We start from the raw sequence: 23,467 nt of genomic DNA on the forward strand, positions 1-23,467 counted from the left end.
ACAAATGAACTTCAACTAGCACAAATAGATAGATAATTAATATCATATGGCATCATTCTATATAACTCCAACAGTCAATTCTAATGTTTCAATTTTACACCTCAACCATTACGAGTTATATCCATTCGTTACTATTTTTGCTTAATAATCATTTTACATTGATGCACACAACACAATATAAAAAAGTTGTAGGAGAACTCACGAAAATTGGTGCACGAGTGACAATTTTGGGCCGATAATTTGGGCCTTACTAAGGGCCGCCTTAGTATTAAAAGCAAGGCGTAAAACTTAAAACGATTATTTCGGAATATAATAATATAATAATGGAAATATTACAACTCGTCAATCTCTCCAATCAACCCCAATCCTTTCTCCTTCGCGTCTCTGCCATTTACAGTTCTGCAAATTAGGGTTTAAGCAAGCAAAAGCTAGAGAAGTGTCGATTGATTTCTGCTGTTAGTTCTTGCTTCCCTTTGATTAATAGTGTAATCGTAACCTCCGAAGATCCAAGATGGCTCGTAATGAAGAGAAAGCGCAGTCGATGCTCAACAGGTTCATCACCATGAAAGAATCCGAGAAGAAGAAGCCCAGAGAGCGTCGACCTTACCTTGCATCTGAATGCCGAGATCTAGCCGAAGCTGACAAATGGAGACAGCAAATCATGAGAGAGATCGGCAGCAAAGTTGCCGAGATTCAGAACGAAGGATTAGGCGAGCACCGACTCCGAGATCTAAACGACGAGATTAACAAGCTTCTCAGGGAGAGATATCACTGGGAGCGGCGGATCGTTGAGCTGGGAGGTCCGAATCACTCGAGACACGGAGCGAAGATGACGGATCTAGAAGGGAACATCATCGATGTACCGAACCCTAGTGGGCGTGGTCCTGGGTATCGTTATTTCGGTGCTGCTAAGAAGCTTCCTGGAGTTAGAGAGCTTTTCGAGAAGCCTCCTGAGCTGAGGAAGCGTAAAACTAGGTATGATATTTACAAGAGGATAGATGCTAGCTATTACGGGTATAGAGATGATGAAGATGGGATTTTGGAGAGTTTGGAGAGGAATGCTGAAGGAGGGATGAGGAAAAGATCGGTTGAGGAGTGGAGGAGGTTGGATGAGGTTAGGAAGGAAGCTAGGAAAGGTGCTACTGAGGTTGTGAGTGTTGGAGCTGCTGCTGCTGCTGCTAAGGAGGTGTTGTTTGAGGAGGAAGAGGATGTGGTTGAGGAGGAGAGGAGGGAGAGGGAGAAAGAAGAGGAGAAAGAGAGGGAGTTTGTGGTTCACGTTCCGTTGCCTGATGAGAAGGAGATTGAGAAGATGGTGTTGGAGAAGAAGAAGATGGATCTGCTTAGTAGGTATGCTAGTGAAGATTTGGTTGAGCAGCAGACTGAAGCTAAATCTATGCTCAATATTCATAGATAGATAGAAAGGTGATCATCCATCTTTTTCTTGCGAGGTTTGAAATCATACCATGATCTCTATCTGTATCTTTAGGTTTTTGTTTTTGCAATGGATGATCAAGAAATTGACTGACTTGTTTTGTGTTTTAAGAAATTTCGATCAGTTATTTTGAAAACTTACTGATGTTTCATATCTTCCTACACCCTAGATTATGTTCCTAGAGAATTTGATCTAGATCTTGATTTATATTTCTTTAGTCCTGGTTATCGTTTTCAAGAACATGATTAGCTCAGAGACCGTGAGTTAACGTCAGCCAAGTGTTTTGTGAGGTCTTTCCAGAGAGTATGATAAGGCTTTTGTCGAGTAATGTCATATAGCATGCTCTCAGTCTATAGGAATTTACATTGAGGTGCATGATCCTTTCTCATCAATCAATCAATCAGGAGTTTTACTGACTTGAGTATTTGACCTTGTATTGAGATTTGAGATTGTTATTAGTACCCCCCTTACATGTTGATTTGCGGCAACTGATCTTCCAGTGGGCAAATACTGTACAGAACTATGTGTGGCTAGTGGCATGCATTAGTATTGAGATTGTTACTAGTAAGTACCCTTACATCCTAATGACTTCATCTACATTCTATATATAATCCAATAATGAACGTAAACATATACTATTTCGTTTCTTGTGTTACTAAAAAGATGCTCTTTCTTTCTTACTCGATATATAAAAATTGTATTCCTCTAGTTGTTCTTTTGATTAAAATTCTGATATGCTATGGCTTTTTTAACCCTATCAAATGTATTTAACATTAATGTCTCTGTTCTAAACTTCTAAATTTCTAATTAAACATGTGAAATGGATTGAAAAGAAACCTTTAAATTTTAGACGAAAAAAATAGAATTTGTAGTATGATGATGATAATCATTATCATGTTCTTGTAATCTCTTACTTCTTTTTTTTATATATTCAACAACATGTATCATCAATATTATTATTAAAATGAATTATTTTTAATAATAATATTTTTACTCTATCTCCTCAATTCTCTATTTTATCGTCTGTATTATTTAAACAAACTCCACCAGTTCTTTAGCTTTTCTCGATTTGGATCTCTTTTGGATAACTTCAATGACTTTCATTAAGTGCTTGTTAATTTCAATAATCCAATAATGAACGTACGTAGACATATGTTTCGTTTATTGTTGTAATTCATAAAAAAAAAAAATTACATAAAATATTATTAGTACACAAGTACACAACAGTTAATTACAGCCTAACAAAAAAAAGAAACACACTAAAATTTCCGATCCGGGTCGGGTAATCCATCTCTACTCGAAAGAGTCTTTCTCTCTGGTTGTTGGACGGAAACAGTAAAAAAATAGCACCAAATTAAAAAAAATACAGACGCGCCGCCGTGCGAAAAAATAATCTCCGGCCACTTTAATGAATGGCGAAATGGTATTTGCCGCTAACTGATAAGTTTCCTTTGATTTCGTCTCTTTTGTGTCGTGGAGGATGTCAGGAGGCTGCTTTCTACTGTAGGTAATTGAGATTTTGATGTCTACTGAGTTATGATCCTTGCCCCCTCGAAGAGTTACTAATACTTGTGTGCTGTTTCAATATGACACAGTGAATCATGCGCAGAGACAGATTGGGAAGTTCTCACTCTCTACTTTTGCACTGGTGTGAGAGGTCTGAATCAACATCTAGAGAGGCGCTTGGAGGGTTTATAAAACCGAGTTACTCTTTGGTCTCTTTGAAATTGGCTTTTTCAGTTTTGCGGTAACTTTATTTATATCTTTATCATTTCTTACTTTGCAGATACAAATGATATTTTTTGTCCTGGCTGCCAAGGTAAATCTTGTATCAGTTTTTATGTCTACCTTTTGAATATCTTAGATAAAATGACATGGAACTTTTTTTAATATATATATATATATATATATATATATATATATATATATTAGTTTAAAGTGAGATCTATGGAGCTTATGCAAGTTTCGACCTTTTGTATCTCAAGTATATACCTTACGTATTATATAAAGAAAAGAAACTAACCAGTTCTGGATAATGTGTTATGGCATTCTAAGTTATAGGAAATTGAAAGCAGAGTGAGCCAAATCAGTCGCTACTCTTGGAGGCATGGAAACCAGTATCTATTGGATACAAAAAAAAAAGGTACAACTGATATGCCATTAGATAGTCTTAGACTATTGATGAAGAACATTAAATCACTTTGTTTTTCTTTCTCTATGTTTCTAAATGGTGATGGAATTGATCCAAATTACATACAGTAACTCATGATCATCTATAATAGGTTCCCTGTGTGATATGTCTATGCCACATATGGATTTATCTAAAACTCTATTCTTATGTTTGGTAGGTGGTGGGATTGCATCGCATTAGTTGATCATTCTGATGAAGGAGCCTTCAGGATGCAGATAAAGAATCTTGCATGTAACGGTAGGTATTTTAGTTGTAGTATATCGCTTGAAGGTTGAGTTTACTTGTCTTGTTTTGTGTAGTGATCACAATTGCAGTTGCATCAGCTGCGCATCCTGACTGTTTTGCCAACCAAATTACATTGTTATCTCCAGTCTTTTGGAGCTCTTGTTTATACATTAACCTGTAAGAGTCGTCAATTCTCTTGTTTATATCTTTACATTTACAATGAATTTACCCACAATATGTTTGATCTTTGGCAGAGACTTGGTGGTAGCATCACCAGTAGAGGACTATTTCTTGTATATTGATATGATCTTCCTGATGCAGAAAAGGTCTGGACAGAATAATGCTTTTGACCCATTGTTGTTGTTCTTTGACCAAAATCTATTGACTCTCACCAGTTTCTTGTTCTCATTATCAAAGGAAGAAGCCGATGAAATCACGAGACCGTTTCTAGATGCTCTTGGTGATGAGTATTCGGACTGTTGCCAAGGTTAGAAATGCAGGGGAACATTTTTATCATAAAACAGAAGGGTTATATAACTTGTAGCCAAGATTTGACATTATTGCATCTCCGTATTTGGTGTTTAGGAACGGCCTTCTTCCCCTCCGCAGAGCTGTATGAACCATTCTTGTTACCCTAATGCAAAAGCCTTCAAACGAGAAGAGGTATCTTTCTTACATCTTCTTCCTCTTTATGGTCTGTACATGTTGTATAATTTTGATCAACACTTTTTTGGGACTGAACTCGGATTCCCTCCATGTGGAACTCTCTTTGTCTTGTGTTTTCGCAGGACAGAGACGGAGACAAGCAGTTATAATTGCGCTAAAGACGCATCAGCAAGAACGAAGAGGTACGTACACACATCTTCTCTCTAATCGTAGCAATTGAATATTTTGGAATAGATAGCTAATTTGTGAGTTCCATTTGAAAAAACACAGGTGACGATTTCATATATAGACGAGGAGCTTCCTTACAAAGATATTAAAAAATTTACTGTGTCAATTAAAAATATTTATTGAATACGGACAAAACATCCAAAATCTGAATGACCGTTGAGATGGATAATACTTATGTCTGGAGATACGAACCACACCCACATGTTCTCTCTCCTTGACACAATCACCAAACCATTTCTCTCTAAACCAAAAGAAAAAGAAAAAAAAAAAACACTTTTTTTTCCTCTTCTCAGTCCCCATTGCAATGGCGGACTACGAAGACGAAATCGACCACCATAACCAACCATTCATCCCAAAAGAAACAGCACTACAAGCCCTAAACTCCATAATCCAACTCCACTTCGAGAAAACCCTCGAGAAGAAACGAGCCATTGACCATCAGAAGAAGAAGCTCCACAAGCTCTTTCAGCTCTTCTTCATCTTCCTCGCCATAGTCTTCTTCTCTCTCTCCCAACCCTCAGGTCGTCTCCGCTGCCGCCACTGTTGGGCACCCATCTGTCTCCTTTCTTTCTCTCACCTCTTCTTCTACGTCTCCGTCGCTCAAACCCTCCGTTGCATCAACGGCTTCAAGTACCAGCGTCGCTGCCACAAGCTCACTCTCGGTCTCGCCACTCATAAGCTCCGGTTCATCAAGTCAAGAATCGCCGCTGGTGATTTCCTCGGCGGCGGCGACGGTGACGAGGCCTCGGCTGCTGCTTGGGATCTGGAAGTTCCTTATCAAGAACCACCAGATAGCTACTTTGGCAAGTTTAAGAGAAATTGGGCTCTCTATTTTGGTTTCTTGATCCTTCTTTACACTTTCATGATCTCCTTCTCTGTTGTTGTCCTCTGTTTCTGAGATCTCTAGAATGGCATTTTCGTCAAATTCCACAAAAAAAACCACTGTGTCTCTTATCATCCATTAGTCTTCACTTCAGCTTTAGAAGTATCATTAGAAGATTGAAATAGAAATAAAAAGTTAGAATCTTTGAGATTTGACTCAATATGGAGTTGTTCAATTCTTGTCATACCTCATTTGTCATTCCTACAATTCCCAAGTTACTTAATACGAGAGATGGAAATCACAATTGAACATTAAGTGGAGATAATTAGCATTAGTAAATCAATTAATCAGTTAATCACAACCAAAAGTTTTTTTTTTCACAGACACAAACACAAATCCAACGGTGACAAAAAAATAAAGAGTTTAAAAAATTTTCATAAAGGGGAAACAAAACACAGCAAGGTAGATTGTTTGAAACCTAACAGCTAAATCAAAACTCTCGGTGAGGAGTTGTTTTGTTGTTGTTGTTAGGTCCTCCTCTACGATTCTCCTCGCTGTCAAGCCCGTACTCGCTCGTGTTCCCGTACTCGCTGCTTGCACCGTACTCATGGCTATCCAAGGCCACTTTCCTGAACTTCTTCATATCCGCACTGTAAGTGCTCGAGTCATAGTCCGAGCTTGATCCCCTCCCGAGGAATGAGCTCTGCCCTTGTTTCCCTCCTTCGTTTAGATCGTCTAGCGTTGCATCTCCCTCCAGTGCCCGAACAATCTGTTTAAACATTGGACCATAGTGATCATTTTCTTTATCTCTGTAATGTATATATTTCAAAGAGTGGTCATGTTCTAAAGTATAACTTGCCTGGCTCATCTTAGGCCTACGTCTAGCTGAGTGCCTGATGGCTGCAGCGGCACAAGCCACCATTTGTGCCATCTCATGAGGCTCGTATTGGTTCTCCAGCCGTGGATCAACTAGTTCGCAGTAGTCTCCGTCTTGAGCTGCGTTTATGCATAAGGGTCTTGCCTGTGTAACAAAAAAGTAACCAAGTTTGCTTAAGCACACAAGATACTAACAGAGGACCCATTAATATGATGATATGGTTACTAACCCAATCGACCAAACTGTCTTCCATTTCACCAGTGAGATCAACAGGTCGGCGTCCGGTTATGAGCTCAAGAAGCATCACTCCAAAGGAGAAAACGTCTGACCTGTCTGTCAGTTTACCGCTTGACGCATACTCTGGCGCCAAGTACCTGTCATATGATTCACAAATTTTAGATTCTTGATTAGAAAAACAGATTCTTGAATGAGATTATAAACCAAGAACGTTTCTAATGGAATTTGCATGAACAGTTATTCTTGTTATTACCCGAAAGTTCCCATGATACGAGTGGAGACATGTGTAACATTGTCTTGAGATAGCTTCGCTAACCCAAAGTCTGCAACCTGCAGAGTTGAGGCAGTTCAGTTTTACAGAAATAAAGAAATGCCAAAAAATCTGATTGCATTATGAGTCAAAATCAGTAGCATACCTTGGCTTCAAAGGACTCGTCAAGAAGAATGTTTGAAGCTTTAATGTCTCTATGAATAATTTTGGGATGACCTAAGAAAAAAAAAGTCAATAAAACAAAGTTTGATCACATCACTGATTAAACCACTCGAGTTTCCCAATAAGGTTGAAGAGTTTAGATTTTTTTCATGACTCACAGTCTTCATGTAAGTAAGCAAGTCCTTTAGCTGATCCCAAAGCAATCCTGAGCCTTGTAGGCCAGTCAAGAACATTGCCACTTTTACCATGGAGATGGAACTCAAGTGTGTCATTAGGTAAGAACTCATAAACCAACATCCTCTGTCCTCCTGCAATACAATACCCAACAAGAGACACAAGAAACCGGTGATGGACGCGACTAATGATATCAACCTCAGCCTGAAACTCGCGCTCTCCTTGTCCACTTCCCGCTTTCAGACTCTTCACCGCAATCTCTTTCCCATTGGGAAGTATTCCCTTGTGAACATACCCGAACCCGCCTTGACCTAACAATCTTGCTTGAGAGAAGCCTTGAGTTGCAGCAGCTAGCTCGTCGTAAGTGAATGTGCTCTTGTTGAAACCTAAAGCCACTGAAGGGTGTGGTGGTGGTAGAGACGGACCATGTGGACCTGAGTAGTTTGAGCTCATGTCACTGCTGTTTCCGTTGTTCATACCCCCTGAGACCAGCGGTGGTGGTGGTGGCGGGGACGGTTGCCAGCTTCCAGGTGGTGGTGGAGGCGGTGAATTCATCCAGTTACTATTCCCGTTTGATCCAGGATACTGATGAGACAGATTCATTACGTGATCGCTCTGGTTATTGTATTGCTGCTGTTGGTATTGATCACCTACATTAAAACAGAGACTTGAGTTTTACCTTGTTGCTTGAGTAACAAGAAAACCCTATTCAAAATTTTTACGCATGACATGATTTTTCTATGATATCTCAAAAATATTGTGGAAGGTGATTTAGAGGTTCTTAAGTCCATTTTCACGAGTTAGAATATTAATTATCTTGATGAACAAGAAATGGTTCTAAATTAGGCTAGGTTTGATGGGTTTTATTTGTACCTATGCCGGTAGCGAAACCGTTACCTGAATAATACGGCATTTGATGCTTCTTTTTCTTCTTACGACAACAACAGACGCAGAACAATATCATAACAAGAAACAAGAGTCCAGCACCAGCCACAATCCCAACGATAGCAGCCGTGTTCGGTTCATTGTTTCGTGAGTTGGAGCCACCACCGCTAGATTTAGGTGGAGCCAGCGCTTTAGGTGGGGAAGAAGAGTTACGGTCGGAGCTTCTTGAAGGAGGCGGAGGTGAACGATTGTTGTTTCCTCCGCCGTTGTTGTTGTTGTTATTGCCATTGTTGTTATTCCCGCCGTTGTTATTGCCATTGTTGTTATTGCCATTGTTGTTATTGTCATTGTTGCTATTACCATTGTTGTTGTTGCCATTGTTGTTATTACCATTGTTGCCATTATTGTTTCCTTGAGGAGAAGGTGGAGATTGTGAGTCGCCTGAAGAAGGCGGTGGAGGAGAGGAAGAGGAATCCCCAGGGGTAGGAGGAGCTGGGGGTGAAGAAGAGGAGGAGGAATCATCAGGAGGCGGAGGAGAGGATTGTTGTTGATTGTCGGATGATGACGGAGATGGTGGTGTAGGGGACGGCGGTGAATTCTCCGGGGATTGCCCCTCCGCCATAATCTCTCTTTTGGTGTCTTCTTTTTGTATATGTTCTTTTTTTTTTATCGTGAAGCTCTCTCTTTTTTTTTTTTTTTTTTTTTTTTTTTTTTAACCAGAAAGAGAGGGAGAGAGAGAGAGATTGAACAAACAAAGAGAAGAAACACAAAACCTCTTTGTGTGTTTCGAAATCTATTTTTAAAGATTGCTTTCAAATCTTTGTTGTTGTTGTCTTTTTGGTAATGTCTTCTTTTTGTAGGGTCTATATTTGGGGTATTAATACAGCCATGCAATTTATGTACCACCTATCACTAAATTTGTAAAAAAAAAAGAAAAAAAAAACACAGTTTTAAAAAGAAAAGAATGATTAAATAAACAAAAAAATTACAAAACTTATGAAAAGAGCAAACAAAAAAATTAAATAAACAAGCAATGCTCTCGTTGAGAGTTGAACTCAAGACCTCCCGCTTACTAAACGGGTGCTCTAACCAACTGAGCTACGAGAGCTGCTTGTTCGTTAATTAAAAGATACAAGTAAATATGTGTTTTAATATAATTATTAAACATAATAATAATTCTCACCCCTTTTTAATAAGAAGACAAAAAAAATACAAGTCGCCCAAGAGAAATCAATCAGAAGACAGATCAGGAACAGCTTAGAAGAACTCTCTCTTCCAGGGCACACAGAGAGAAAACACCCTCCTCCCTCTTCCACCAGAGATCTCTCTTAGCTTTCTTCAAAACCTCTCTTTTTATTTCTTTCTAAGAAGATCCGATACGATGCCGTCCCGTAGACGTACCCTCCTCAAAGTCATCATCCTCGGTGATAGCGGGTTTGGTTTCTCTCTCTCTTTTTTTTTTTTATGTTAATTTGTATTTGTTCTACATGTAATTACTGGTGATTCTGAGTTTTCTGATGAGTGATTGTGTGGTTACTTTTTCTGGGTTTTTGAGATTTAAGTCGGATTTTGTCTAATTCGTTTCCTTTGAACTGTGATTCGCTTAATTTTGTTGATCAATCCCTTAGGTTACTGCTGCAATTTTGTTTTCTTTGTGTTTTTAATTAATTAAGAACCCATAATTGAATTTGATCTGATGTTATTAGGTTGCTGTTTTTTTTTTTTTCATTGGGGTTGTTGTTTCTGTTGATCCAAAAAATCTGATAGTCTCAAACCCAAATAACTTGAGTTCACTATACACCACGGTTTTAGTCTATACTTGTTGCTTCTCCGACAACATGAAGTTGCAAAAACTTACTTATGATCTGAGGTTTTGGTTTCTTTTTAACCTTTTGCATGTTCTTTTTTTTTTTTTTTTGTATCTGATTTGTTGGTACTGAATCGTTTGGACTCTCTTTTTTTTTTCGTGGTTACCATGTAATGAGTACATGAAATTGGTGTGTATTCTCTTGTTATATGAGTATAACTAATTGTGGACTTGTCTAACGTTTGGTTATTGCAGGGTAGGAAAAACCTCTTTGATGAATCAGTATGTTAATAAAAAATTCAGCAACCAGTACAAGGCTACTATTGGAGCTGACTTCTTGACCAAGGAAGTTCAGTTTGAAGATCGCCTTTTCACTTTACAGGTTCTTACTAGTACTCAATTAGTCAATTTCTTGAATTTTGTAAGTAAGATGCATGTGCTTTTAGCTCAATGGCTCTTCTAGTTGTATTTCAAAAGAGAACTACTGACTCTCAGCTGAAGGTCTTAGCTTACAAAAGTCAATTTAACTAATAAGTTTCTGCCAGAATCTTTCAGGCTAACCTTGTTTGTGGTTAAATTTGGTGTGTACTGCGTTCCTTAATTAAGCTGGAGAACAAAGCTTACTTGTTCCTGTCTTTTTTCTTTGTCAATGGGCTTATAACAGATCTGGGATACAGCTGGACAGGAAAGGTTTCAGAGCCTTGGTGTAGCCTTTTACCGTGGTGCTGATTGCTGTGTTCTTGTGTATGATGTCAACTCCATGAAGTCATTTGACAATCTTAACAACTGGAGGGAAGAATTTCTGATCCAGGTAACCATATTCATGCTTTGCTTGTTCTCACTCATGTTGACAGATATTTCATAACAAGCAAACCTGTAACGCGAGTATGTCTTGCAGGCGAGTCCATCAGATCCAGAGAATTTTCCATTTGTTCTTATCGGAAATAAGGTTGACGTGGATGGTGGAAACAGCCGAGTGGTATGTGCTTGCTTTCATGATTTTCCATTGTTCATGAATCTTTTGTGAGATGTAATCCAAACGCAAAACTCTCATTTTGATGGCAGGTTTCAGAGAAAAAGGCTAAAGCTTGGTGTGCTTCAAAAGGGAACATTCCTTACTTTGAGACCTCTGCCAAGGAAGGCACTAACGTGGAGGAAGCTTTCCAATGCATTGCCAAGAACGCGTTGAAGAGCGGAGAAGAAGAAGAGTTGTAAGTTTCTTAACAATACTTAGACTTCATAAATCTTTTATATTGCGGGGTTTGGTCTCAACATTTTCTTGTCTTTTCTCTTTTCAATAGATACTTGCCAGACACAATCGATGTTGGGACGAGCAATCAACAGAGGTCTACAGGGTGTGAATGCTAAGAACTATATCAATCACCACCACAAGGAAACGAGGCTTCTCCTTTCATTATCTCTTTTCAAAACTTATCTCTTAATTATTACATGTTGTAAATTTTTCTTTCGTGTGGATGAGGGATGAGTGAGAACAAAAACCAAAAAAAAAAACAAGGAACCCTAAAAAAAAGAACGGGAATTGTTTAGTAAGTTAATTGTGGGCTTTTTATTTTAAGTGATGTTTTTTTAGTTGAATGATCCAGGATTTAAAAATTATCTCAAAGTTCAGTCCCATTGTATCTTGTTTGCATAGAAACTCCATTCATTATGAACAATTCTACCAATAAGAATTCACATTGCAAAATACTAGTGGTCACAAAAGTCAAATAAATTTACATTTTCACTTCAAATTTGAATACATAACATCATTGGAACAGAAAATATGAAAATACTCTAAAACAACTTAGATTTTAGACTCTAAAACAACTGACATTACATGTGAAACGGGGAGTATCAAACTTGAGGCAACTGAGATTTTAAAGTGCCGAACTGCTGATACTCAGCTTGTGTTTCTTTTGTTTGGTTTCGAATGCATACATCAGAATCAACAGGTGTGAAAGCTAAGGACTAATCAATATAAGGAACTATGATTTTCTTTTTAGTTAAAGCATATTAAGTTAATCAAGTTCTTTAGCAATTTGTTTTGTTATTGCAACTCTCTCACATGCACATAATACACATGGTTTTTTGTTAATTCCACATTTGTTGGTTTCCCAATTTATCATTCCTTATCATAAAACCCTATTACCATTTTTTTTAGATACATTAATAAACCTCCTCGCTCATTCTCTACTATACTGCTTGTTCGATACAATCTCAACCTCCGGATTCGCAATTGTCTTCTCAGGGTTCCCTTTAGGCTTATTCTTGGAATCTCTCCACCTGAAACCACTGAAAAGCTCCTCCATATCCTCAAGCATCCTCCCTTGCGTCTCAGGCAAGAAAGTGTAGAAGAAAAGCCAAGCCACCGTCGCAATCCCTCCAAACAAGTAAAACGCTCCTCCTGTAGTCATCTTTTTCGACATGGGAAGAAACGTCATCGAGATCACACCACTCGTCACTCTGTTCACAACCACACCCATACTCGAACCCTGTGATCTCAACCTCAACGGGAATATCTCAGAGCTGTAAACCCAAGTTATAGGTCCAGCTCCTATCGAGAACGTAGCTACATAAGTCATCACAGTCGCTATAGCTAACACCACAGCCCACATCACTTTCTTCTCCGAGTGGTCTATAATGGTTAGAGAAGTTCCTAACGCCAGTAGAGAGAGTACCATCCCTCCGACGCTGGTTAGAAGCAACGGTCGTCTTCCGATTCGGTCGAGTAAGAAAGTGGCGACAAGTATGAACAACGTCTTCACCACTCCTACTGCTACGGTCGCTAGAAGCTGTTGGTGATCGGTCTTGAGTCCGGCGGTTTTGAAGATCCGAGGTGAGAAGAGAACCACCGCGTCGATTCCTGAAGCTTGCTGGAAGAAATGGATCCCGATTGCGGCGATCATGACACGACGCACGGCTGGAGTCGGACGGATTAATAGCTCTCTCCAAACTCCTTCTCCATGGCTGTTCTTCCTCGACACCTGAAAAATTTTACGGCGAAATTAGGTCAAAATCTGGCCGGAGAAATCGCCAATTCGAATTCAATTGTTTGAAATTGGGGAAATTAGGTCAAAATCTGGACCGGAAAAATCGCGAATTCGAATTCAATTGTTTGAAATTGGGGGAAAAAATCTGGATGGAGAAATCGCGAATTGAGAAATTAGGTCGAAATCGCGAACCTGAACGACGTCGTCGTGGCAATCGGCGGGAATACCGGCGGCGTGTTTGATGTCTTCGAGACGGAGAGCTGATTCGGCGAGGGAATCAGAGGTTTTGTCGAGAACGCGTTTGGCTTCGCCGAGACGGCCTTGCATAACGAGCCACCGTGGAGATTCCGGCATAGCTAGAACACCGATGGCGAGCACCACTGAAGGAACGGCTCCGATTCCGAGCATGAGTCTCCATCCCAGCTTCAACGGAAACTTCGAGAAGGCCAGGTTCGATACGTAACCGAGCATTATCCCGGCGTTTATGAACACCTGCACACGTCACCATAGCCACGTCAGATAATATTTCTAATACGTCGAAAAGGTCAAAATAAACCCGATCGTAAAAATTCTAAACAGTAAAAAATAAAATAACCGAGAGTGTAATGTGTACCTCAGGGAAGGAGTTGAGGAAGCCACGGGAAGAGGCCGGAGCGACTTCGGCGGTATAAACTGGTGCAATCATGAGAGCATATCCGACGCCGATACCGGCGATGAATCTTCCGAACATGAGGAAAGCGTAGTTAGGGGCTAATCCCATAAGGATAGCTCCGGCGAAGAATATGGCTCCAGCCAACACGATAGTGTAACGCCGACCAATCCAGTCGGAGGTTTTCCCGGCGGCGCAAGAACCTATAAGAGAATAGATGTTGAGTGATCCAGCGAGGACACCGATTTCAAAATCGGATATCTTTAAGTCTCTCTTTATGTAAATCATCGCTCCACTCATCACTCCTATATCTGCAAACCAAAACAAAACCTCGTTGGTTAACAAACCAAGTCTTTTATTTGAGAACCATCAAAGGAGAGATAAAACGAGAAAGCTAACCATAGCCAAGGAGGATTGAAGTCATGGAAGCTAAGATTGCACACGCGAATGCATATCTGTTCTTCTTTGGTGGTTTCCCCGGGACACCTAACTCCGCCTGCACATGCTTCACCGGTGGTGGCGGCGGAACTGTTTGGTTTTCCGGAACGGAACCTGTCATCTCGAGAAGAGTGGGGCGTGAGGTAGAGAGAGAGAGTTGTGAGGATTTGAGTATTCTAACAAACAACTTGTGGTTATGAGCTGTGTGAGTTAAATAGACGTGTGTTGTTCAGACTTCAGAGCCCAATAAGATAAGGGCATAATCGTCCGAGCATATGGGAAAGCTGTCGAAAACTATGGTCATGTATCATCATTTCATTACATTTGCATGTTTATATTAGAGACAAAACAAAATATAAGTAGAAAACAAAAAACGGCAAGTAATGGTACAAAAATTTCATTTTAATATGTTACTATGTGTATTATTGTCATTGAATTTATTTTTATTTTTGGTCAAAGCTGATGATAATTTGCATTGAATTTTTTTTGGATTACTCATAATTACAAAACAAAAAGGAAGACCACAATAAATAAAATTAAAACCGGAGGGGTTAAAGGTAAACTAGGAAAAGTCTACTTGTTGTGCCATGACTCCATGTGAGCTTGTTGACTGTTGTTGTCGACTTGATCTTGAGGACTGAACGCATCAGACAGCTCAAATAGTGTACTTCTTTATTTCAAATAGTGAGTAACCTAATGGTATAAATTTATACACACTTAACAAGATAATTAATCTTTTTCTGTTTGAGATAATATGATACAGTAAAACCTCTATAAATTAATAAGGTCGGGACCATGAAATTTTATTAATTTACAGAGGTTTTAATTTATCGATAAATTAATAATTTATTAATTTATCGATAAATTAATATTTTATTAATTTATGAAGATATTTTTAAAATTTTATTTTACAAAATAAGATACTTTTGTTATCCTTCATATTTTTAAAGATTTTTTTTAATTCATTTTTTTTAATTTTTTTTAATTTTTAATTTAGAGATTAAATAAAAACGATAAATGTTAGAAGTTCAGAGTTTAGAAGAAATTGCTACTAGTATCATTCATGGTAATGATGAAGTCGAAGAATATATTGCGATAACTTTAGAACTTATTACATGTAAAGAAGCAATTATTGCATTTAGGACTTTCCACAATTTTTAGATACGGTTTGAGAAGACAACAATAAAAAAGATTAGAAATGAACTCCAATAAGAATGTAAATTCAAGAATATGCAAACAACAATAAAGTCATATTTCACTAGATTTTCTTATATATATATATATATGTGTTAATATTATTTGATTATTAATTTATGATATTGATTGGACCATATTTTTACATAGAATTTTCAAAAATATTATTATCTTATTAATTTATCGAAATGTGTTATTTTTTACATCGGCCCAACTCGGGACCGGAAAAATTTATTAACTTATAGCGAGTATTAATTTAAAGAGTATTAATTTATAGAGGTTCGACTGTATTTGCTATTAATCTTATAATACACGCGGATGGTTTATATATGCACACTACCATTAGTTTTACATTAAGATTCGGATCACGAACTGGATACAATATAAAACAGTACTATTCTGATAAACATATCCGTATTAATTTGCCTAGTTTGTTTCTTTACAAGTCTGCAAGTCTATTTCACTCTGCGTACCTTGTGGGCAGAGCCTTTAGCCAACAATGACTGTATAATAATAAAAAAATGCATATATTAATGAAGGTTCCTTTGGAGAAACCGGGTCAACACACACAACAGTCCAAGACCACATGTCTTGATTCTTGAAGACGATAAGAGGTAATAAATCACCCAAATAATAATATCATAAGATTCCTTCAAAAACATTGTAATATAATAGTCGTCTGTATACTTACTTGCAAGAAACAATCAGTAGAGAAGTCAGTCGTTGGCTTACGAGAGCAATCGCTGTTATGAAAGACTATATGAATTGTCAAAACAACTTGCTTCTCTACTTGTGGACTCTTTTCTTTTGGTTGAATTTTAGGGAAAAACAAAACTATGTGATTATCAAAACTATTTCGTCCTCTTTAGAGGTCAAAGACTCGTTTAATTCCATCCTCAATTATTAAATTTAATGACTATAATAAACACTCGTTTAATTTTAATATCAAGGAAATTAATAACAAACTTATAGTAAGAATTTTGATACCAAAAAAAAAAACTATATTAACAGAAATAATTACAGAAATCATCCCTTTGGTTCATTCGGGATGACATCAAGTTCTGAACTTTCTATACCCTTTTTGGTTTCTTCCGGATGACATAAGAAGCACGATTTATGAAGAAATCAGTTTCTCAACTTATCTATCTTTGGTCAAAAGCTAGCTTTTGTGATCTTTCATCTAAAATATATAGTATTACTGCATTTATCAGTGCTTCCATCATAAATCGTGGTACTTTTCACTATGGTACTGTATATTAGAGAGCATGTATATCATATGTTATAGTAAACAGTTTTCATATATCAAGTATGAACAACATATTTTCCATTATCACCTAATTAATTTAGTTGTCAACTTATCATATTAGAAAGAAACGAAATCCAATAATTGAAAAAAGTTGCAAAATGGTGAGTGAAGTGGGCCAAAGTACTAGCAGAAAAGGCAGCCATCATAGGCAGGGGCGGATCTACAGCCAAAGGAGGTGGGGCACGTGCCCCAGACTCCTTTTTAATAATTATAGAATTAGCCTTTATTGTAATGTATTTGATAGTTCTTTTGGAGAGGAGTGTCTTATATTGTGTCTCAGGATAGAGGTTCAAATCCCCTCAGCTCAGCTGCTACATTTATTTTCCATTTTATTGTTTATCCTCAATGTTTTGCTTTACTAGTGCCCCACATAATTTTTGATCCTGGATCCGCCACTGATCATAGGTGACCATAATATCGGGCAGCTCGTAATTTTGGACTTCCTATTATGATATTATGATGACCCCACTTTTCGCATTTCCAGTGATCTCATTTACACACACACACATCATGACATCAATCGTATAGTAGTATATATTTGTGACTCATTCGCATATTAGTGTAATGAACTTATAGTCGGAAATAAACTAATTTCAGAATCAACTAATGCATCAGATAGACATCAGCAAAATATCTTATCTATCATTTAATGCATCATGCACCCTATAAAGAAAGCCGTCGGTATACAAAATCCGTTGACTTCAAAGTAATATCTACGCAGTTGAGAGTTTGGACCCATGACTCAATAAGAGAATACTTATACTATTATGTTTTTCAAACTTTGGCGTACCCTAGATATTCAACTCTTTTGTCAGCATAATAATGAATTAGCTTGCAAAATACTGTAAACAGAGCTAATTACAATCACACATTTTGATTTGTGTTAACTTGGGTGACTGATTTAATTAGTCATAGAGTTATAGGAGAGGTATGGTCCTTAAGCAAGGTGTGTAGAGTCTACGTGCTTAACAATTTATATACTTAGAAAAGTCTCACCACGTGCTTTTGAATTTCTGTGCTAATTCTTTTTATCTGAAAAGTATGTCTATTTATTACGTTTTGAATTTGCATATATGCTAGATCATGAAGATGATGAGAGGACTTAAGATATTTGTTGAACAACATAATACAAGTGAAAATGAATATTGTATACTTTTTTTAAGCAATCTTGATAAGAAAGATGGTTTATGTTTTCTGAGGCCTTAAACAATTACATTTCGTTTAAACCTTGATTTTATATATATATATATATATATATATATATATATATATTTGTTCTGGAGAATGGAAACTACAGGGCCGGCTTGAGTTAGGTTATAATATATAGATTCCGCATCTGAATAATATATACCTGAATCCAAGTTTCTGACAACATTTTTTTTTTTTTTTGCTCAACAACTACTTTCCATTAACCAAATAAGTTATTACACTTTATCTAGTTCCACTAGAGATTTTATCCACTCTGGCATCAAAGAATACAATTTGGGATCATAATTCACTAAAGAAAGAGATTCCCTTGCAATCTTGTCCGCTACTACGTTCCCTTCCCGAGCTATAAACTCGATTCTCACCCCCTCAAATCCCTTGAGCGTTTTTTTAATATCTTCAATTGTTGGACCTAACGCTGGGATATCCTTATCCTCATTCAGAGCAGACACAAGAATTTGTGAGTCTGACTCGAATACAACCTTTCTGTAATTCAGTCTGGCAAGAAAAAGCACAACCTCTCTAAAGGCTTCCAACTCAACTTCTAACGCAGACTTAACCCTTCTCAGATGAGAAGGGTTTCTGACAACTTAAAATGCTCTGGAACAGCTATTATCGAAAAAAAGTTATTGTATTTCAAACAAACTCATTATACATATATCCATCAAATTTGTAACATTGGTTTTGTTACGGTGATTGGAATTTCTAAGAAATTATATAGCCTCATAATATACATATTTTCTATGCATGATATACGACTATACGTATAATACATATTTATCTTAAATCTGAGTTTCTACCAGAACGAATGAAAGGAAAAATTGTTCACGTTGAATAAAGCAAATGGTGTCACGTCCGCAATCAATCACAATACAATTTATAGGGGAATCGCTGGGCCACGACTTAAATCAAAACAAAACAACTGTTCCAATCACTTGAAAAACATACCACAAATTCATAAAGCTCTCTCTGTGGTTTCTATTGACTTAAAACTCAATGTCCATTAAGATTAATCACCACAAAGAATGTTGAATAAAATTTCCATATCCACCTATTTTTATTATTATTATTATTATTATTATATATATATAACGTACATTCAGAAGGAATAGTAGATGAATTGTTGTTTAGTACTAACATATTGGTAACATTTTTAGTCGATATTACCAAACAAACTTAGATAAAACGTTAAAAAAATTTTAAGAAAAATGAAAGTCATGCGATATTTTAATTTTATTTTTATTCTTTAATTTTAAAGCAAAAGCGGTTTTTGAGAATATGTATTTTTCTATTTTCACTGATATTGAATTTGCATAGTAATATATAAAACCCCAAATTAAAGGCAATAGTAATCAGGCCTGATGATATATCGATATGAAATATGTTGGCTGTGAATGGTTGTCTAATCTGCTCTAGACCGGACTAAAATCGGACCAATCCGCAGTAAATTCACCATTCACAATTGCAGACCAGTATGTACTACTCCATACTATAAAACTCCATATTGGTCTACAATTGAAAAAAAAACTGCGTACTATGGAAATTGTACTATTGGTCCGATTTTTTCTGTTTACTCCTGAAAACCTCCATACCAACTCCATACCAAAAGTGAAAGTTGGATAAAAATATGATTCTTAACTAGTTGGATCCAAGTTCTTTGTTCTCATTGGTTAAATTTGTGTTTCTTTGTACTTTTGAAAAATGTATATACATATGATCATTCATAAATACCAAAAATCCACAAAATAAAAAATCACATTCCCAAAAAAAAACCAGAGCGACGAGAGAGAACTCTCTTCTCTTCAATCTTAGAAATTTAATTTTTTTTTTGAATAAACCATTTATCTCAATAATCGAAATAATATTATTATGGGATAATCAAAATAATAGCTTTTGACTTATAATTCTAATCTTAGAAAACTATTTTTTTTTTGAACTCTATGTTATGGGATAATCGAAATAATAAATTTTGATTTTTAATTCTAAATACATCTTGTAATAATTATTATTAATTATGATAAAAATATTGTTCAAATAATTTTAATCCTTTGTACACAACACACCACTCTATATTCTGGTCTGATTTTTACCATTCATAATAGTATGGTGTTATGTATAATATTGTATGGTGTTGTGCATACCAATGTTTACTCTATATTACAGTCTATTCCACTCCATAATAAAATGTTAGTATACACTATCTAGTATGGAGTGTATGGAGCAACCATTCAAAGGGTACAAACTAAAATTATTACATAAGCAGGAGGCATGTTCGCATGTGCTGTACGTGAAAGAAAAGGTCCTAACCAATAGATGGGTGGATCTGTGGACCAGTTAAAGGTAAGTTGTAGTTTTGTCTAATACTACATCCAGACAAACAAATCTCTAAGAGTTCTTATAATTTTATTGTCTATGTGAGATTCGACAATCAGTTAATCATGTGTATGCATGTTAATTTGCTTGACTATCATCATTGTGAACAAAATGATTGTTTTTATAAGTGGATACAGATAACTTCTAATTTGATCCACGTAAATTATTTGAAATGTAATGTATTTAAGTAACGGCCGATAGGTTTCAGAACTATTGCAGAATGCAGACTATTTACGAAAAATATGTTTTCAATCATTATTGAATATAGACGTCTTAGAAGATATAATTTGTAGATATGTAAGATTAACAAATTACATTAGTTTTTTTTGTCAATTTTTTCTACTCGTGAAAAATGAAGATAGGTAAAAGTAAAATCACATATAAGTGTACATCATTTACATAATATGGGAAGCTATATAATTATAAATCTGTAAATTCGTGTTTGAAATCATAGAAGCAAACGTTACTCATATAAAGAAACATTTACATCAATAATACAATGCAAATGGTGATATAAAAAAAGAAAAAGAAAAACATGTTAAAAATATACTCCCATAGCACTTTACTAGTTGCTTTTTTTCTGGTCGATCCTTGCATTCCTTGGCTACTAGGATCGCCTATGAGAAAGTGAGTAAAAATGTAAAATAATCATTCGGTGATTATTTCTTAAAAGTTTGGGAGATAAGCACAAACATATAATTAATAACTTTTAAGTTGTTTTTGGCATGGTTGAGCACTATATCTTCAAAAAGTTATATTGTAAACTTTTGTGGATATATTAATCCAAAAATGTAATACAAAGTGGGTATATTCATAGAATATGATAAAGCTGTAAAGCACGATTTCCACGCGACTCATATAGTCGTATGTATCAGTATATAATATGAACTAAATTATAGAATCGAGCTTAGAAAAAACTATATAATATGTAACATGTTCTCCATTATGTAACATCCTCTCCAATGATATAAGCGAAGTAGCCCATCCCCGTACCTCTATCAATATCAAAAACTACGGCAACTTTCTTCACCTCGTCAACAAAGAAACTCCCTGATGTAACATTAAATGCATAATCATCGAGTGGTTTCATATTCACAGCTAAGAAGACCTTCTTGCCCCATGACACCGCTTCAGACTCAATCTTAGTCGTAATCCATATCTCTAAATGTAACGTATCCTCTTCCTGAAATAACACTGCAAGTTGCTCATCTCTAACACTAGATAGAGTCACAATATCTTCCATAATTGAGTGAAACGATAGACTTAGACGCGGTCCAAATCTCTCTTTTGAAAAATCAAAACAGATCAAAAAATCTTGGTACCCTATTTCTGTTCCGTCGTCTCCTGCACAATTTTCTTGTGCAAACCAATAAGTGTTTCCCTTGAGAGACACGCCACGTGCATAAAACTCTATATCCCAATCTGGAAAGATAGTAATAGGGATAGACATGATATCACTAGGTGATTTAGAGTTGATGTAGTACAATTCATAACGAACGTATCCGCGAGAAGGTTCACAGAATCTCAATACTTTGTAGCTGCGGAATGATTTGCTATTCTCGTATCCTATAGCATATCTAGGCTTAGGTCTGCGTATTGTTTCGAACAACCGGGTTTGGCCGCAATACGGATTCCAAACAGTGAACCTAGGGATGTTTCTGGTGATGCATAACAATAAACCGTCGCAGTGATACACAACAGATATATCTACTCGATCTGATTCGGTTAGGCTAACGAGTTTACCTAGATGGTTTATTGATGGTTCAATGTTGTTGTGAATTCCCTGGAGGTTGATACTCATCAAAAATTGGAACGCTTTTTGCTTATAATCTTTCCTTCAGAATTAATAGATCTGACATGTAAGTATATAACATTTTTTTTCTGGTTCTTCCGATTTAAGTGTTAGTTGTATGATATTTATAACCCAATATACAGAGAGGATTTCTTCAAAGAAGCTGGTGAAGTTGTCGATGTTAGAATTGCTTCACGTGAAGATGGTACTTTAAAGGGATTTGGGCATGTTGAATTTGCTTCTGCAGATGCAGCTCATAAGGCAAGTTCGTGTTGGTTATTTTGGAATCATTGAAGTGGTATTGGAACTACAATGATGATTCAATCTATTTTGGATGTTTGGAATGTAGGCATTGCAACTGAACGGTAAATCATTACTAGGCCGCATAGTTTATTTCGATCTTGCTTGCGAGAGGGTTGTATACAATACTCCACGAAGCAGGTATTTTTCTTACTTGCGATATGAGCATGCTGTGAAAGTTGATTATGGATGTTTGTTTCCAGGCTAATATTGTATCGCTGGAATATTTACAGCAATTCTGGTGACAACTACCAGAGTGGCGGCATAAGAGGAGGAAGCCGGGGTCAAAGGATTTTTGTTAAAGGATTTGATTCTTCTCTTGACGAAACTGAAGTAAAATTCTCGTCCTCAACTTTCTTAAAACCAATTCGACATGTTATAGTAGTTATTTGTGTAAGTCTCTGATGCAAACAACAAAAAATATCTTGTGAACATGATCAGATCAGGCGTGCCTTGAGAACTCATTTTAGTACTTGTGGAGAAGTGGCATGGATTTCTATTCCAACAAATCGTGAGACTGGTGCTATCAAGGGGTTTGTTTCTTTCTTTCGTGCATTGGTGGATGTTGATGATGATGAAACTCATGGAACATAGGCTTTTTATTCTTTCAGGATTGCTTTCATAGATTTGAAGGATGGATTTACAAAGGCGTTGCAACTGAATGGAAGTGAAATTAGAGGATGGAAAATTGTGGTGCAAGAGGCTAGACCGAGAGGAGAGACTGGTGATGGTAGTGGTGGTCGTTTCTCAGCAAACCATGTTTGATTGCATGCATCAGTCCAAGGTTTGTTTTTTCTTCTCTTTTTTGTTTTTTTGTGTGTGCATTGTAGAATCAATCAGCCTTCTTATAAACTTGATTTTGTATGGTCTTTGCAGGGAAGAAGGCCGTCTTTATTGGTGATGAGTAGAAAGTCTTCTGTTGAAGAGGGCTCTTGTTTTTCTTCTATCCCTTGTAGCTTTTCTGGCCTAGATTTTTTTTTGTTTTCTGTTAGTTGAGAATTAACTCTTCCTTAAGAGAGCCAAGATTTATGTTGGTTAACTTGGCTTTTTACACTTTGTATGTAGACTCTCTTTGAACTTTGAATGATTAGTAACAACATTTAGTTGCTGCTATTCGTATTAAAATGTCTTAACTAGTGAAAAAGCTCACGCTGTTAACCATCTTTGCTTATCTCTTCTGTCTTCAACCAGAGCCAAGAAGCACACAAGTTAGGTATTAACAAGTGTCTGATTGATTATTA

At 36.7% G+C, this 23,467-nt stretch overlaps 5 protein-coding genes, 1 non-coding gene and 2 pseudogenes across 8 annotated transcripts; 5 read left to right on the forward strand and 3 right to left on the reverse strand.

Annotated features, from left to right (window-relative positions):
* The first annotated feature begins 290 nt into the window (after positions 1–290).
* On the forward strand, positions 291–1,568 carry LOC104765740 (uncharacterized; annotated as a pseudogene). Its single transcript, XR_015590955.1, has one exon. The product of XR_015590955.1 is annotated as an uncharacterized LOC104765740 (transcript).
* A 1,226-nt stretch (positions 1,569–2,794) lies between these two features.
* Positions 2,795–5,785, forward strand: LOC104767624 (histone-lysine N-methyltransferase ATXR2-like; annotated as a pseudogene). Its single transcript, XR_015590956.1, has 11 exons — positions 2,795–2,935; positions 3,028–3,089; positions 3,219–3,251; positions 3,488–3,575; positions 3,781–3,860; positions 3,923–4,025; positions 4,103–4,174; positions 4,266–4,335; positions 4,434–4,511; positions 4,637–4,696; positions 4,785–5,785. The product of XR_015590956.1 is annotated as a histone-lysine N-methyltransferase ATXR2-like (transcript).
* LOC147920337 (uncharacterized) lies at positions 4,909–5,785 on the forward strand. Its single transcript, XM_087501727.1, has one exon. It carries the CDS (start codon positions 5,047–5,049, stop codon positions 5,638–5,640), a length of 594 nt encoding a protein of 197 aa, XP_087357853.1. The 5' UTR covers positions 4,909–5,046; the 3' UTR covers positions 5,641–5,785.
* Positions 5,786–5,869: 84 nt separating this feature from the next.
* On the reverse strand, positions 5,870–9,022 carry LOC104767626 (putative proline-rich receptor-like protein kinase PERK6). Its single transcript, XM_010491623.2, has 7 exons — positions 8,184–9,022; positions 7,271–7,936; positions 7,096–7,166; positions 6,933–7,009; positions 6,672–6,816; positions 6,425–6,586; positions 5,870–6,334 (listed from the first exon to the last, which is right to left on the reverse strand). Exons 1-7 carry the CDS (start codon positions 8,791–8,793, stop codon positions 6,056–6,058), a joined length of 2,010 nt encoding a protein of 669 aa, XP_010489925.2. The 5' UTR covers positions 8,794–9,022; the 3' UTR covers positions 5,870–6,055.
* A 156-nt stretch (positions 9,023–9,178) lies between these two features.
* LOC104765743 (ras-related protein RABG3f) lies at positions 9,179–11,574 on the forward strand. Its single transcript, XM_010489501.3, has 6 exons — positions 9,179–9,605; positions 10,234–10,360; positions 10,643–10,789; positions 10,877–10,957; positions 11,044–11,189; positions 11,280–11,574. Exons 1-6 carry the CDS (start codon positions 9,553–9,555, stop codon positions 11,344–11,346), a joined length of 621 nt encoding a protein of 206 aa, XP_010487803.1. The 5' UTR covers positions 9,179–9,552; the 3' UTR covers positions 11,347–11,574.
* Positions 9,206–9,279, reverse strand: TRNAT-AGU (transfer RNA threonine (anticodon AGU)). The gene has a single exon. It is a non-coding gene; the product is annotated as a tRNA-Thr (tRNA).
* Positions 11,575–12,008: 434 nt separating the features above from the next.
* On the reverse strand, positions 12,009–14,430 carry LOC104765744 (polyol transporter 5-like). The gene is made up of 4 exons (XM_010489502.3): positions 14,017–14,430; positions 13,582–13,928; positions 13,161–13,460; positions 12,009–12,962 (listed from the first exon to the last, which is right to left on the reverse strand). The coding sequence occupies exons 1-4, from the start codon at positions 14,174–14,176 to the stop codon at positions 12,162–12,164; spliced, it is 1,608 nt and encodes a 535-aa protein (XP_010487804.2). The 5' UTR covers positions 14,177–14,430; the 3' UTR covers positions 12,009–12,161.
* A 7,152-nt stretch (positions 14,431–21,582) lies between these two features.
* LOC147920338 (nucleolin 1-like) lies at positions 21,583–23,302 on the forward strand. The gene is made up of 8 exons (XM_087501021.1): positions 21,583–21,611; positions 22,070–22,187; positions 22,276–22,367; positions 22,430–22,559; positions 22,668–22,759; positions 22,838–22,985; positions 23,103–23,178; positions 23,292–23,302. The coding sequence occupies exons 1-8, from the start codon at positions 21,583–21,585 to the stop codon at positions 23,300–23,302; spliced, it is 696 nt and encodes a 231-aa protein (XP_087357147.1).
* Positions 23,303–23,467: the final 165 nt, after the last annotated feature.

Source organism: Camelina sativa, chromosome 19, assembly GCF_030686135.1.
Source record: "Camelina sativa cultivar CO46 ecotype springtype chromosome 19, ASM3068613v1".
NCBI classification, from domain to species: Eukaryota; Viridiplantae; Streptophyta; class Magnoliopsida; order Brassicales; family Brassicaceae; genus Camelina; species Camelina sativa.